This window comes from Centroberyx gerrardi, chromosome 15 (genome assembly GCF_048128805.1).
Source record: "Centroberyx gerrardi isolate f3 chromosome 15, fCenGer3.hap1.cur.20231027, whole genome shotgun sequence".
NCBI classification, from domain to species: domain Eukaryota; kingdom Metazoa; phylum Chordata; class Actinopteri; order Beryciformes; family Berycidae; genus Centroberyx; species Centroberyx gerrardi.
The window spans coordinates 27994500-28011390 of NC_136011.1; the positions used below are offsets into that span (position 1 = coordinate 27994500).

Here is a 16891-nt window from a genome sequence, read left to right on the forward strand (position 1 = left end):
AGTGAGTCCCGTCACCATACAGCGGTAAAACACGTATTTTGAACAGAAAGAAACGTATTTAAAATAAATACAAAATACAACCATTTAAAGTTGTATGTCCCTCCCTTAAAGCCAAAATAAAAAACATCCCTCCCCAGTGCTTAAAAAATTATTTGACGTGCCTCTCCCGTTTTGCCCCCCCCCCCCCCCCCCATAAATAACGAACAGTCCCCAATGGAAAGTTACAGAGGGGTGGATACAATATTCTGTTTTCCAAACTTGTCCTTGGCTGCTAGACACTACAGTACCCAGACAGACAATGTGATTTAGATACAGCTGGCCTTTAACCAGTGTCACTCTTGGAGCAGTAGAAGAGAAATTAGAGCTGAGAGCCAAGTGAAATCCATGTGAGCTGTTTGAAACATTCACCTCAACATCTGAGGACTGCTAACATCGGACAACTGACAAGATTTCACCATTCACAACAAACCTGGAGACTTCTACGGACCAAAACTTTGAAGAATTTGCTTGTTTACCTCTGAAGTAGCTTGAGGCATTTTTCAACCTAAACAGGTCAAACATCTTCCACTTCATCACTCATTTAGGCTGAGGACAGTAAGTGACAGGACAGTGAATCTGTGTATTGTGCCAGTCAGCCACACAGCCAGTCAGTCAATCAGTCAGTCGGTTCATTTAGAGCAAATCATTCAGCCAGCCGAATTGTTTTTTACTCTGCAAAACGAAAGTCGGTTCACCATGGCTCTCAACGTCCCAGGAGTGATAGCGATGGTGTTTTTCTACCTGCTGGTTCTTGGTATCGGCATCTGGGCTTCCATTAAAACAAAAAAGGAAAAGAAGAAGAGTGAATCCAACAAACTGGAGGTAACTCTGCTGGCAAATCGAGGCATCAGCTTGGTGGTGGGAATCTTCACCATGACAGGTGAGTTCATATAAATCATTTTTTTGGATGCTACTGGTGTTGTGTGAAAACACAATTTCCATTTCCATTTTCCATTTGGTTTTTATCACTTTTTTTCTTTCTTTTTTTTACATAGGACTATGTACCTCCATGGGTAGAGCATGGCACTAACAATACCACGGTTACAAGTTTGAATCATACTAAAAATCATGCTGTAAAGTGTACTGTAATACTGTAAAGTGCATTGAATAAAAATATGTATTATTTAAATTTCATGACCCACGTTATTACATTTCTTTCAAATCAATGGGCTCCTTTTAAACTTCTGTCAAGGAGACCTTTTGGATGTGCAAATGTTTCACTTTACACTGGCAATAAGCAGCATGTTTTTTGTAAAGGAGGGGTATCATTTGCTTTTTCAGCAATTTTATATAATTACCTGGGCCCTCATTTATCAACAGTGCGTAGAAAAGGTTCTAAATTCTCTCTTACGAATACAATTTAGAATGTGCATAAGTACAAAAACATCGGTATTTATCAAAGGTGCGTATGCACACCTGTAAGTACCCTGCCTTGATAAATACCACACGTTCTAAACCACCATCATGCTCGTGCACAGCCACTCATTAACATACATTTACGCTCCCAATTGACCATATATAGTGACAACCTTCCCTTTAAATGCAGCAGGAAATGGCACTGATATCTCTTCTGTGCTGAACACGGCTCAGACTAAGAACGCAGGAGGAAGAATTTACAGATGCAAACACTGAATTATTAAAATGATTAAAAATTGGTAACTGAGGTTGTGGCACCACAAAGTACTTTCTGGAACACTCGATGGTAAATTGATAAACAAGCGAAAACATACAGCCTGTCAGCAGGTGTGAGTGGCGGCATTAAACAGTTTTATCAGCAGAGCAGTGGCAGAAAAAAAAAAGTTTTGACCTGAATCCAAAATAATTATAGTCAACAACAGGGACATTGCTGCAACAGGTGGAGAACAGACGGAGACCAGCCTGTCCGACGTGGACCGGACACTCCGGACACCGGATTGTGATAGATAATTTTCATTTGAATATATTTCTCTAAGCCTGCAGGTCCTCCCTGAAGGGGAAGGTGGGGCAGAGATCCAATAAAACAAAATCTACTGAGTCGCCCCTCATCGCTTTCAGTTAAAAAGTTGGTGCGCTCTCTGAGAACGCGCTCCATAATGCATAATGCTCCAAATCCTTCATCAAAGCGAGATGAGCCATTTTACGCACACAACTATCAATGTCTTATTGTTGCCTTTTATGATTGCCTATACCATGAATTTCATCACCCATACTAATAATTAAAATTATGATTAGTCGATTTAATTCAGTATGCTTTAATGTAGTAGATAATATAGTTGAACAATATGCACTATTAAAATTGTATATGAATGGTATAACATGCACTTTTAGTCTCAACTACTGAAGCCTAAGGAATTTTATATTAATAATTATGAAAATGCCTATTCATTTGATTGTCCTGTCGTTCTTGGTGGTCTTTCATTTTCACCAGCTTGGTGCTGTGTGTAAGCAGGTCACAGCTGTGCTTAAATTTACGCACGTTCTCAAGCGTACAAAGTACAAAGTACAAATTGATAAATCCACTCTTTGCTTAGAAATGGTCTTACGGATGGTTTACACACATATTTGTACTTATGCACTCTTGATAAATGAGGGCCCTGGTGTCTATAAAATACATCTGTGAAGTTTTTTCAGTAAAAATCGTTTAGTTATAGCTTTAGCTATTCACTTCCCAGTGTTTGTTTCCCACCTACAAGAAAACAAGTCGTTTTACATAAGCAGCTTCTTATGCTAATGAGCTACTGCTCTGATTGGCTGGCCATTCTGGAAGGTCCGCCCTCCTCTTAGCGCTGATTGGTCGATTTCAGACAGTCCAGATTCTACATAGAAACTGGAGCAAAATCTGACTGGCTCCGTACAAGGGGGCGTGTTTTATACTTGTTGACTGTAGGGAAATGGCATAGTAATATGATTCCATTTTTTTACTGTGATTATTTCACACCTCCAAGTACCAAAATCACCAGAAATATTAAGAATTGCCACATCTTAGGATACGCCCCCTTTAAGTTTTATGTAAATTATCCAAACTGGAAAGTGTTTGCAGTTTTTACAGTTTTTCAAAATTTGTATTCCATAGGATTTAGTATTCCTCTACAAAACTCACAGAACTGACACTATTAAATAGATCGAGGAATGTCCACAAATATACTGTTTGTGTGTGTGTGTGTGTGTGTGTGTGTGTGTGTGTTTATCCCTCAGCTACGTGGATTGGAGGAGGCTTCATTATTGGAATGGCAGAGACAATGTGCATCCCCTCTTCAGGCCTAATCTGGGCTATCAACTATCCTGCAGGATATGTAATCGGTTTTATTCTCGGTAAGTCTGTCAACATCAGAGCAATTATAATACAGGCCTGTCACAGAGTGTTTGGGGATTGGTTACCAGTGGATATGATGGACTCACTCAACAAAAGGAGAGATTGTAACATCATCACTCATTCCTTCCTAACCTTTCCTAATGACAAGAAAAAAAACAGTAAGTATGGTTCAACAACAATAAATGTGGTGACAAGAATAACTGTAGGCGATCTATCTTGTTAACAGAATGCAAATCTGTCTTTGTTTTATTATTAAGGTGGTCTTTTCTTTGCCGGGCCGATGAGAGACAGAAAATATATGACCATGATGGATCCTTTCCAGATCAAGTACGGAAAAGTACCAACGGCTGTTCTGTCGCTGTCTTCAGTTCTAACTGACATTATCTGGCTGGCTGCAACACTTATTAGTTTAGGTATGTAAGCAGTGAACACTGAAGGCCAACAAATACAGAGTGCACACATGTATGCTGCGTGCGTCCCGAGTCTCATCCTGAGACTACAGCAAAGGAGCAGCATTTCCTGCACACATTCCAGCTCCAGCACACACACACACACACACACACACACACACACACACACACACACACACACACACACAGATGCATACACAAACAAGCAAGGGTCATGTAACACAAGGTTCTTCATTTTTTTCAGTCCAAGTACCCCCAAATTTTGCTGGGGCCTCACCTCCGAAATGTATTCTAACCACAACCTGTGTGCAATAGTAGTAGGCTAATATAAAATTACAAACATTTACTGCTTTCCTTTTTATCTTTTTTAAATATTTTCACACTTACTATATCCTACTCTCATTATTCAATACTCATTCAATATTCAATATTAATTGACCCCCGCCGCGGGGGTAGGGCCAGGCCAACATTTCGGTCCAAGTCCAGGTGAGCTGGTTTGAGGCGGTCCACAGAAACGTGCTCCAGCTTGCCGCGATGTCCACCACAAAGTGCTTGTCTCCGGTCTCCAGGACGTGGAACGGGCCGTTGTAGGGAGGTTGCAGGGGCCCACGGTGGGCATCGTGGCGGATGAAAACGTACCCTGCCGACTGCAGACTTGTGGGGACGTGAGACCGTGGGAGGCCGTGATGCGAAGTAGGGACCGGGACACTGGCATTGTCCCGGAGCGCGGCCCGTTGGTGGGCTGCAGACCAGGGAGCCGTGGTGTTAGGGACGAAATCCCCTGGGACCCGCAGTGGCTGGCCGTAAACCAGTTCGGCAGATGAGGACTGGAGGTCCTCTTTAGGGGCGGTCCTGAGGCCCAGCATGACCCACGGGAGCCTGTCAACCCAGCTGCTGTCCTTGATGCTGGCTCGAACCTCCTTTCGGGCACCGGGAACTGCGCCAGGGGGACTTTGGTGTGGCGGTGCACTTTACAGCGCTGGCACTCCATGCAGGTGCCAGCCCAGTCTCTCACGTCTTTTTTGAGCCCGTGCCAGACGAACCTGGCTGCCACCAGCTTTATAGATGGCTTTTTGCCCGGGTGGGAGAGGTCATGGATGGCGAACACACGCCGTCTCCACCCAGAGGGAACGACGGGCTGGGGCTGACCCATGGAGACGTCGCACAGGAGTGTGGTGCCGGCGTTGTCAAAAACCACGTCCTCCAGCTGCAGCCCTGTGACAGCCGTCCTGTAAGCCTGCACGTCTGGGTCGGCGGCCTGATCAGCTGCTATGCGAACGTAGTCAAGTCCCAAGTGAACGGCCCCCACGATGGCCCAGGAGAGGCAGTCGGCGACGAGCCGTATGTCCGTGGTGAACTCCGAAATGTAGGAGAGCTGCCGCTGTTGGCGGGCGGACCACGGTTCGGCCACCTTAGCCATGGCGAACGTCAGCGGTTTGTGGTCCACAAACGCCGGGAACTGGCGGCCCTCCAGCAGGAAACGGAAATGTCGAATGGCGAGGAAGAGGCCGAGGAGCTCCCGATCGAAGGTGCTGTACTTCCGTTCGCTGGGGCGTAACTTGCGGCTGAAGAAAGCGAGCGGTTGCCAGGCACCGCCCACCCACTGCTCGTGATAATCTGAAGCGTCCGTGGTGATGGCGATCGTGGCTGTGGGTGATGGGTGCGCCAGCATTGCGGCGTTAGCCAGAGCAGTCTTAGCGTCCGTAAACGCCTTGTCCCTCTCCGCGGACCAGTCCACCGCGTGTTTGGGGCCTTGCCTTTCAGAGCCTTGTACAGGGGTTGCATGAGTCGGCATAATCCGAAGCGTCCGTGGTGATGGCGATCAGGGCCGTGGGTGACGGGTGCGCCAGCATTGCGGCGTTAGCTAGAGCAGTCTTAGCGTCCGTAAATGCCTTGTCCCTCTCCGCGGACCAGTCCATCGCGTGTTTGGGGGCCTTGCCTTTCAGAGCCTCGTACAGGGGTCGCATGAGTAGAGCAGCTTGGGGGATAAAGGGGTGGTAAAAGTTCACCATGCCGAGGAACTGAAGATGAACTGCCGGGACTTGATCGTGAGCGGGCACGAGAAGTTCGTGATGGCGTCCACCTTTGACAGGAGGTGGACTGCCCCGTCTTTGGTGATGCGGTGACCAAGGAAGTCGATGGTGGTCAGCCCGAACTGGCACTTGGCTGGGTTGACGATCAGCCCATGCAGGCTGAGCCGCTTGAAGAGAGTCCGAAGGTGGGACAGGTGTTCTGCTTTGGAGGTGCTGGTGATGAGGATGTCGTCCAGATAGACGAAAAGGAAAGGCAGGTCCCGTAGCACTGAGTCCATGAGGCGCTGGGAGTTCTGTGCGCCGTTCTTAAGGCCGAACAGCATGCGCAGGAACTCGAACAGTCCGAATGGGGTGATCACCGCCATTTTGGGGACGTCCAGCGGGTGGACGGGCACCTGGTGGTATCCACGAACCACTTTGGAAAAGATGACTTTCCCCGCCAGGTGGGCGGAAAAGTCCTGGATGTGCGGAACTGGGTAGCGGTCCGGCGTCGACATGTTGAGACGGCGGTAATCGCTGCACGGGTGCCACCCGCCGTTGGGCTTCGGGGCGATGTGGAGGGGTGAAGCCCACGGCCTGTTGGAGCGGCGAATGATGCTGAGGCGCTCCATAGTCTCAAACTCGCCATTGCCAGGATGGCGATGGTGAGCTTGGCCGGGCGTGGACCGGGGGGCCGGTGGTGGCGATGTGGTGTTCCACCCCGTGCTTGGCGGTGGATGAGAAGGTGGGCTGCGTGAGGTCCGGGAACTTGGCGAGAAGACGGAGAAACTCGTCCGCGGCGGAGAGCATGCTAGACAGTCTGATGGAGTTTGCTCCGCTGAGTGTACACGCGTATGAACTGAAGGTGACAGCGTCGATCAAGCGGCGGTGTTTGACATCCACCAGCAGTCCATGGGCGCATAGGAAATCCGCGCTGAGGAGGGAGACGGTCACTTTTGCTGTGACAAAGTCCCAGCCAAACCGCTGTCCGCCGAAACACAGCGCCACGTACCTTGTGCCGTAGGTGCGGATGGGGCTGCTGTTAGCGGCTTCCATGGGGGGGCCGTGTCCCAAACTTTGCGTGGTAAAAACACAGCCGACGCACACAGCTGCGGCCGATGTGGAGCTGTTGCTATGGCGGCGACCGTTGTGCCTCCAGGCAGTGGTGAAAGAGCTGGGGCAGGAAGCAGCGAGGCCGTGCAGTGTTGTTAACCAGCCAGGAAAAATTTATCAGCCTCCTCGGCCAGAGCACGGCAGTCAGTGATGGCGGTGTTGGCCAGGGCAGCCCGTACCTGGGAAGGCAGCTGTCGCAGGAACAGGTGGACGAAGAGGAAATCGGGTCTGTGCCCACCCAGGAGATCCAGCATCCTGTCCATGAGCTCAGACGGCTTGCTGTTGCCGAGGCCTTGCAGAGAGAAGAGCCGGCTAGCCTGCTTGGTGTCGGAAAGTTCAAAAGCTTTCAACAGATGGGCTTTGAGTGTCTCATATTTATCCTGCTGCGGGGGAGTTTTGAGGAGGTTCACCACTCGGGATGCAGTTGAACTCCCGAGGGCCGACACCACGTAAAAGTATCTTGTGGCGTCCGCAGTGATCTTCCGAAGCGCGAACTGCGCTTCCGTCGGGGCGAACCAGGCTGAGGCCGCCGATTCCCAGAACTCCGGCAGTTTGAGGGAAACTGCGTTAGTCGCCATGTTCGTGAAGAGCTGTCACTGGAAACGTCCAGCAGACAAACGTCGGGGTCACCACCTGCGTAGAAGTGGCAGGAATGTGGAGATGGACAACTTCTCTCGTTGACTACACCAACTCGTGTGTCATTTATTTGAAACCCACAGAGCAAGACTATTTACATTGCGCTGCCCAAAAACACAACAACTCTACGTCGAGCTGACGTCACTCAGAAAACCAGACTTTCTTAAAGGGACTGTGTCTCCTTATCCCTGAGAAGCACACAATATAACTGCGTGTGTTAAACATACCCAAACCACAGATTATGGTGAATAATGTCCATAGAGTCCGCCACAATATAACCATTTTGGGAAAATGATCTGATACTGTTAGGAGATGCTGCTCTTGTCTCCTACTGGTACTGAATCAAACTGTGTGGCTACACATGCTAGCTAGCTCGTCAAATGATGCATTCAGCCTAGCCCTAACAGCCTCAAGATGTGGCTGGAATTTTGCGTTTACTTGCAGAACGTGACCAATGCATAACCTTGAAGGAATTATATAGGTATATGTGACAAATAAATGTGTGTGCGTGGATAGGTGTGTGTACCTGCTCGGTCCTCTTTCAGTGTGTGTGTGTGTGTGTCTGTTATAGGTGCAACCATGAGTGTGATTCTGGATATGTCCTACACTGTAAGCATCTGGATCTCTGCTGCAGTGGCCATTATCTACACACTGCTGGGAGGTCTCTACTCTGTGGCCTACACAGACATCATACAGCTCATTCTCATGTTTATCAGCTTGGTAAGTTTGCTTAAATCCTGGTGTCAGATTTCATAGTGGTGTAGTAACGATGGCCCAGTGCATCCTACAACCACATGGCCCAAGGTTTGATTCCCCATCCCCCATTGAGCAAGATACTTCATCCCTACTTACTCCAGGAATGCCACCTTAGTTGGTTGAAAAAGAGTCAAAATCAGAGATGCTGGAAGTACACAAATTTCAAGTAAAAGTGCAATCTAAAAATATTCTCTCTAAAAAGTTGAAGTACCATTACTTAAGTCAAAGTATAAAAGTACATAGTCTTAAATTTACTTAAAGGCATAATGAGCAGGATTTTCCCCCTTGAAATAGGATGAATCCATCCAAAAATGATCCTATACTCAATCATTAATAGCCCATTGTGTGACAGTGTGTGTGTCTGCAGAGATCCTACCTTCTGCCTGGATTTTCTTATTTCTGAATGTTCGGGATGTTTCTGGGTGTCAACCTTTTGGCAGTGGATGTGTCCGCCTGCAGCCAAAACCACTGCTAAATCATTTTATATCTGAAAGCCTTGCTGGCTGCGGTAGCGGTCCGAACTCTAATACAGAGTAACAGGAGTTCTGGTCAAAGTGAGTGTGTGTCGTGAGCTGGCAGCTAGCTGCTGTTGTTAGCGTAGCTTCATTGTAGTAGAAAAGCTGATAGCTAAGCTAGCCAGCACCAACCTGTCCAACAGAAAACAGGCCAACTCCGCGTCGCTCTTCCCATCCTCTCCTTCAAGACTCGGCAACAGGTGAAACTCTAGATTCATTCTCGTTTTGGAACGTACCTTGTCTGCTTGGCATTTCGCCTTGCTGTTTTTTACTGATCTGGCACCGCAGGGAGGAGGGTCCACTTTGAAAGTTGTGTTTACGAGCCACAAGCAGCAAAATCCTACTCAGTATGCCTTTAAAGTATAAAGTTACAGTAGTCCTCTATAAAAGCCATTTCTAATGTTCTAAATTGGTTCTCTGCTGAGCGTTCCTCCGAATCACAGATGAGAAAGAGTCCTCACCACCTCAATTCACTAATGTTAATTCTCTACTCTTTTGTTGCTTCTCTCTCTGTCCCTTTCCCTCCTTTCTGGTGTCGCTTTGGTGAACAAGCAGCCAATCACATCTGGCTCTTGATGCAGAAAAAAATAAAAAAAATAAAAAAATAAATCAGTTGATGATTTCCTGAGAGTAACAAAACTAAGTCTGTTTAGAAAATGTAGTGAGTAAAAGTAAAAAGTCTTAAGTGAAAGAAAAACTCACCCAGGCAGACTTTGATAAGATACAGGTAGACAACAACCCTCCTTACCTTTAGGTCCAGAAACATATTTGTTGCTGGTCTAGTTTCTGATCTAACCAACAACCAATACAATACAGCCAATAGACTACGGTGACGAATACTTGAATCAATTCTTTCATCTACATTTCTGTTACATTTAAACAGATCTTCCTTCAGCAGACCACTGTGGTTTTTATTGAGACTTCATGTAGTATTCACTGACATCCTGATGTCAGTGCTCGGGTATCAGTAGCGTTATGTCTTTCAAACAGGCAGCACAGGCAGAGAGCAACATGGATCTGCTTGAAGAATTTTATTCAGATATTTGAAACTTTGGTTGGCGAGTCAGATGTTTCTTGTCTCTTTGCAGTGGCTGTGTGTCCCATTTACTTTGATGAATCCTGTCTCCTTGGACATCACCCAGACGGCCCTAAACAACACCCTCCAGGCCCCCTGGATCGGTACACTGGAGGCAGAGAAAGCCGGGATTTGGGCTGACAATCTCCTCATTTCGGTAAGATGAAATATCAAGGAAATATCAAAGATCAGTTGACGGTATCCAATTAGGACTATATACAATTCTTCATGAATAACTGTTCCTTGATTGTGGCTTGACACTAATGTCAAGCCACAATCTACAATTCCAAGCCTCATCCAAGTTCATATTCAGATTTATGTGCACTTTGAAGTTGGTTAGGTAGAGGATGGGAAATTTCCATCAATCCTCAAACCTTGTACTTTGTGGATTCTCATGAAAATATCTAGTTCAAGTTCAAGTTTGTTTATTTCTGTAGCCCTTTATCACATGCATGTCTCAAAGGACTTTACAGAGAATGAGCCTAACTAGATCTAACTGATCAACAATCAACCATAGAACAGAATGATGTAAGACAAATACAAGGAAGCAGAACAAAGCACAAAATAGCAGATTTTAGCAAGACATAACAGCCTACCTATCCTACATAGCCTAACCTACCTGGCACCACCAGCCTTACACCCTCAATGCATACAAGGAAAACCTTGTTACTGTTACTATGAATTCAAGGCAAATCTCTTTAAGGTGAAGCACAGAGTGTGATTACTTTATTTTGCTTTGCTTTTGCTTTTATGTGTTCTTCTTTGACTTAATTAACTGACTTGACATTTCTTTGATTTGAAGGGTTTGGGTAGCATCGGCTATCAGGCTTTCCACCAGAGGACGTTGTCTGCTTCTTCGTCAGCCACCGCCAAGATCAGCTGCTTCGTTGCTTCCGCCTTTGTCGTTATATTCGCAATTCCTCCTATTCTGATTGGGGCAACGGCTGCATCCACAGGTATAAATGATTTATACCCAATAGGATGTTAAAGCTTTGAACAATTTAACATGGAAATATATATTCCGCCCATCAAAAGTTTGAGGATATCTAGCTTTTAAAAACGTTTAATAAATAAGCATGTTTTCTTTGTCGGTTTGCGATATCTTAACCTCATTAAAGACTAACTAGATTTAGTTTGAGAAAAGAAAATCATACATGCAAAAATTTGTGACGATAACACTAAAACAATTAAACTATACGTTCATCAAAAAAAACTCCTTAGCAGCTGGAACTGCTGTACACACTTTCTTCATGCAAACAGTCAGTTTTTCCTGAAGCTGGGTGTTAAATAAATAGATCCAAAGTATTAGGAAATAGCTATTTTATGTTTTAGGTTTAGGTTTATTAAGTACTAGTACTTAAATACTCTACAAAAGTAGAACCCAATTCCTTCCTGTTCATTTTATTTTCATGTTTGTTTTTTTCAATCATTTTTTATAGCAACAGAAAAGTTTGTGAGACATACCTCCCCCCCATTTTTGTGTAAAAATGACATATCAAAGAATAGACGCCATACACACTACACACTGCTACTCTGCTACTAGACTTCCTGAGTAATAAAATCCTGAAGTCCCATAGATCCTTTGTCTAATATTTCAGTTTTACTTCAAATGTCTCTGCTCTGATGCATGTCTAGCACCGAAAGCTCAATAAGTAATGATGCGTGTCTGCATAACAGTGTTGCAGGAAGTCTCATTGCCTTATCTACAGTTTTTCTATTCTATTACATCAAATTGGTAAGGTGTGCAGATTCCCTTTTTGCCAGTTCACGTCTCAAAATGTTTATATCTATCTGTCCATGCCTCAGACTGGAACCTGACTTCCTATGGTTCTCCATCTCCATTTGAGCGTGGGGAGGCGACTCTAGTCCTGCCCATCGTCCTGCAGCACCTCACCCCATCCTACATCTCCATCATCGGTATCGGAGCCGTGGCCGCCGCTGTGATGTCATCGACTGACTCCGCCCTGCTGTCTGCAGCCTCCATCTTCACCTCCAACATCTACAAGAACGTCCTGAGGACCCAGGTGAGAAAAATCTAATTGTTTTTACAATGTGTTCCATCTGAGGAAGCTACAGAAAAATCTAAAAATAAATAATAATGAAAATAAAATGTCATAAAAATGAAATCAAATATAACACTTTGGTACAGATTACATTACATTACATTACATCATTTAGCAGATGCCTTTCTCCAAAGCCACTTGCATTTTGCAACAGTAGTGAAACCCACTGTGTATCACAGTCTTCATCAGATAAGCCTTTTAATAGGAATAAGCATGGGTTAAAGTGGGCCGGAACGATCCGGAACGGCGTTCCGGCACCTTCGATTAGTAAGTAAATAAATCTGATTGGCAGTTTCATACATAATAATGTCAAGTGAGTTCACAGGGCTGCCAACTCTCACGCACCGTGAGACCCCCCCCCCCCCCCCCCGGAAACAGGGTTGCCCCACCTGCCAAATCACACTTTAACCCCTGGGAATAAGTAGTATTTGTAGTAGTAGTAGTAGTAGTAGTAGTAGTAGACAGGGAAGATCATTACATGATAGGTTAGTTCAAGTGGGGTCCAGTTGTAACCTAAAGAGATGTGTCTTCAGTCTCCGGCGAAAGTTGGGCAGTCATTCAGCCTTTCTGACGGAAGGGGGGAGCTCGTTCCACCATTGTGCTGTCTCTCAGGGACGAGAGAGGGATGAGCGACTTCTGAGCCCACGTAACGATGGAGGGGCGAGGCGACCTGCAAGGGTGGAGGAGCGGAGCGAATGAGGCGGGGTTTGGAACCTAACCAATGATTGTAGATTGTCTTAAATTTGATGCGAGCAGAGATGGGAAGCCAGTGAAGCGACCGGAAGAGGGGGGTGACGTGAGAGAATTTTGGTTGGTTGAACACCAGACGGGCTGCAGCGTTCTGAATGTGCTGTAAAGGTCTGATGGCAGAGGCAGGTAGCCCGGCCAGAAGAGCGTTGCAGTAGTCCAGGCGGGAGATGACAAGTGCCTGGACCAGGAGTTGTGGTGCTTCCCTTGTAAGGAATGGACGAATTTTGCGGATGTTATAGAGGGAGAACCTACAGGAGCAGGTTGTCGCTGCAATGTAGGCAGAGCAGGACAGTTGGTTGTAGTGCCGGTATGTCCGAGTCTTTTTGTTGATTCGTTCATGTTGAGTCAGTACATCTAAATGAATGGAACTTTCGAGTTTTTTAGGTTTTTCTTGGATTGAGCCATCTGGTCTTCATTCAGCTCCGGACAACTTCCTGTGTGCCTACACAATAAGTGTTGTGCTCATTTTAGGCCAGCAGAGGGAAAGATATCCTATGTAATTACTGTTAATTGTGTCTAATTCATTGTATTTTAGATGGTGACTTATGAAGTCATGCATTTTGTTAAATGTAAACAGTTTTTTGTTTCATTGATTCTACTTATCTATTCGGTGAGCGAAGCATTATAATAGTAGTTTTTAAATTGGTGTGTGAGATCAATTCTTATTTATTAAGAAAATAATACACAAGTACAAAAGCACACTTTTATTTAATTTTTTTGTAATATGGCTTAAAAGAAATTACAAGATTAGTTATACCAAAAGGCTAAACAAGTAACTACCAACCAAGCTGGAAACCGCAGCAGCGTGCCTACCTGGGCCCAGACACAGTATCTGCAGGCTGTCTGAGACAAGCAGCATCTCGAGCGTTCGATACTACTGCCATGTCGAGTTGAGTTTGAGTTTTCAGTATGAACGAATCATTCACCAAAGCAGTATCTAAGTATGGCAAGCCCCGAGGGGAAAAACACAAGTCGGCACAACCCCTCAATACAAGAAGATACGTTAGTTTGTACGTATGTAACCCCTATACTGAATACTTGAACTACTCGACATGGAAGTAGTATCGAACGCTCGAGATGCTGCTTGTTTCGGACAGCTTGCAGATAGTGATTTGAAAGTGACACTAGAAGACCCAAATGAACGGCTCGCTACTACTTCGCCAAAGCGGGTTTGAAAGTGCGATGTCTTTGTTTGTTAAGGTACATGGTGATCATACAATCGTTTAATGAGCTTTGATGGAAACTCGAAGTAGGAGGAACCAGTACATACCACTACAGACTCGGTATGTTTCGAGCTCGAGAATGATTCGTTGAAAATGATTCGTTTGTTCTTTTTTGACCAGCACTAGTTGGTTGTCCAGGTTCACCCCTAGGTTCTTGGCAGTCTGAGAAGGCAACACAGTGGTGTTCTCAGTGATGATGGAGAGGTCTGTGTGAGGGCAGTGTTTCCCTGGGAGAAAGAGCAGCTCCGTCTTGTCAAGATTAGAGGTAGAGATTAGGTAGAGTGTCATCAGCATAACAGTGATAGGAAAAGCCATGAGAGGAGATCACATGGCCGAGGGATTTAGTATACAAAGAGAACAACATGGGCCCCAGGACTGAGCCCTGAGGGACACCGGTATTATGTATGCAAGGTCTGGACAGAGATCCATGAGACCTGGTAGCCAAATATGATGCGAACCAGGAGTGGGCAGATCCAGTAATGCCCAGTTCAGATAGGATGGAGAGAAGGATGTGGTGGTCAGCTGTATCAAAAGCAGCAGACAAGTCAAGGAGGACACAAGAACAGAGGAGAGGGATGAAGTTCTGGCAGTGTGGAGAGCCTCCATGACAGCAAGGAGAGCAGTCTCGGTAGAGTGAGAAGCCTTGAAACCAGATTGAAGAGGGTCCAGGAGGTCATTCTGGGAAAGATAGAGAGAGAGTTGATTGGAAGCTGCTCGCTCCAGGGTTTTGGATAGTAAGGAGAGAAGAAATACAGGTCTGTAGTTCTGGATAGCAGCAGGGTCGAGGGAAGGTCTCTTAAGTAGAGGCTTGACTCTGGCAGTCTTTAGAGCAGCCGGAACAAGGCCTGAGGACAGGAATTGATAAGGGTAGTGAGGAAGGGACTGATGTCGGTGCAGATGGTTTGGAGAAGAGTGGAAGGGATAGGATCAAGGCGGCAGGTGGTGGCTTGGTTGGACCTGACAAGTGTGAGGACATCATCTGGGGAGAGGGGAGAGAAGGAAGCAAGCCCAGGGACAAGGGGCAGAGAAGCAGGTTTGCAGTAAGGAATAGTACTGTTAGTGTCCAGATGATGGAAGGAACAGCTGATGTCATCCACCTTCTTAGCAAAATAGGTGACAAAGTCATCAGCTGAGAGGAGGGTGGGTTGAGAAGGTAGGAGAAAGTGGAAAACAGTTTACTGGGGTTGGAGGCGGATGAGTGGATTTCGGTAATGAAGAAGGAAGTCTTTGCTGCCGACACAGCAGAGGTGAGGTTGGAGAGGAGAAGGTGGTAGGCAGAGAGATCGTCAGGGCTCTGCGATTTTCTCCATTTCACCAGGTGGTGACAGTGTGAGTGGATGTTGAGTGGGAGGCGGAGGATGAGATGGGAAGGGAGAAGGATATAAAGTGATGGTCAGATACAGGAAGAGGGGTGACGGTAAGGTTGGAGGTGCAGCAGGATCTGGTAAAGATAACGTCAAGCAGGTTCCCTGCCTTGTGAGTAGGAGGAGATTAAGAAAGGGTAAGGTCAAAAGACGAGAAAAAGTTAAGGAAGGCCAGAGATTGCAATTTCTCTGGCTGGATGTTGAAGTCACCCAGAAGAATGAGTGGAGTGCCATCCTCAGGAAAAGGAGAGAAGGACATCCATCTCATCAAGGAAGTCACCAAGCCTGTCTGAACAGGCTTTATACATACTACATTATACATCTTATATACCATACTACATCATATACATGTCATATACCATCCTACATCAAACACATTCACACCTATGGGCAATTAAGAGTCTCCAGTTCACCTGACCTGCATGTCTTTGGTCTTGTCTTCTGCCTTATATTTCTTCCATATTTCTTCTCCCTTCAGGCCTCAGTGAGAGAGCTCCAGTGGGTGATCCGTGTCACTGTGGTAGTTGTGGGTCTGGCCGGTACATCGCTCACCATCTTCAAAAACAGCGTCATAGTGTTTTGGCTTCTCAGCATGCTGCTAACCTACATCATGATCTTCCCTCAGCTTGTCTGCGTCCTCTTCTTCAACATCTCCAACTGTTACGGGGCCATTATGGGCTTTCTGGTGGGGCTGTTGTTAAGACTGTTGTCTGGAGAGCCGATGATAGGGCTACCACCTGTCCTCCACTTACCAGGATGCACTCTTGAGGATGGTGTTTACGTCCAACGCGCTCCAGTCAATACCATCTGCATGCTGTCTTCCTTAGTGGCCATCTTGTTGTTCTCCTACCTGGCTTCTCTGCTCTTCAACAAAGGCCTGGTTCCTGAGAAGTGGGATGTGTTGAAGATGAAAGCCCAGCGGTTGCCAAAACGACAGGTCACACCAACAGGTGGCGCCAAAGGAGACAACGATGAGAATAATGATGAGAAAAATGATGCTCACCTAGATGCCTCTGCACCGATGATGAGCACTAGCTGTTAAAAACAGAAGCAAATATATGGCTCATACCTACATATTAGGGAACCTGCAAAAACAGTTTTTGACCCAGGACCATGACAAAATCTTATATATGTGTCTTTTTTTTCTCTCTGTGCATTGTTGTCTGTAACCTTTTCTGTATAAAATAGAATAAAAATTAAATAAAAAAAATAAAATACAAATACAAATCATGAAAGCATTTTTCTTTTTTATTCCCATGTTTTTATCCCCTCATTGTTTTATAGACATTGTTTTAAGTGACCTGCCTAGTAAAATAAAGGTTAAAGAGCATTGTGCAGGTTAAATTTCTTAATTAATTTACATTTTTGGGTTCATGATTAGGACGACTTAAAAAAAAAAAAATACAGGCCCCAAGGGCAGAAATACGGAGAAATAGTGGCATTCTAAGCCACGCGCCCAAAAAGGTTTGTAGTGAGTCAGATCAGTCGTCTTTCAGTCAGTCAGTCAGTAAGTTAGTCAGTAAGTAAGTCAGTCAGTCGGTAGGTCAGTCAGTCAGTCAGTAAGTCAGCCAGTCAGTAAGTCGGTCGGTCGGTCGGTCGGTCGGTCGGTCGGCCGGTCGTTTTTTTTAGCCAGTTTCAGTTTT

The 16891-nt window shown here is 45.8% G+C and overlaps 1 protein-coding gene across 1 annotated transcript; it reads left to right on the top strand.

Moving 5' to 3' along the window:
• The first annotated feature begins 735 nt into the window (after nucleotides 1-735).
• On the top strand, nucleotides 736-16483 carry LOC139908916 (high-affinity choline transporter 1-like). Its single transcript, XM_071895790.2, has 8 exons — nucleotides 736-919; nucleotides 3214-3330; nucleotides 3589-3744; nucleotides 8074-8222; nucleotides 9862-10005; nucleotides 10651-10804; nucleotides 11655-11872; nucleotides 15727-16483. Exons 1-8 carry the CDS (start codon nucleotides 736-738, stop codon nucleotides 16288-16290), a joined length of 1686 nt encoding a protein of 561 aa, XP_071751891.2. The 3' UTR covers nucleotides 16291-16483.
• Nucleotides 16484-16891: the final 408 nt, after the last annotated feature.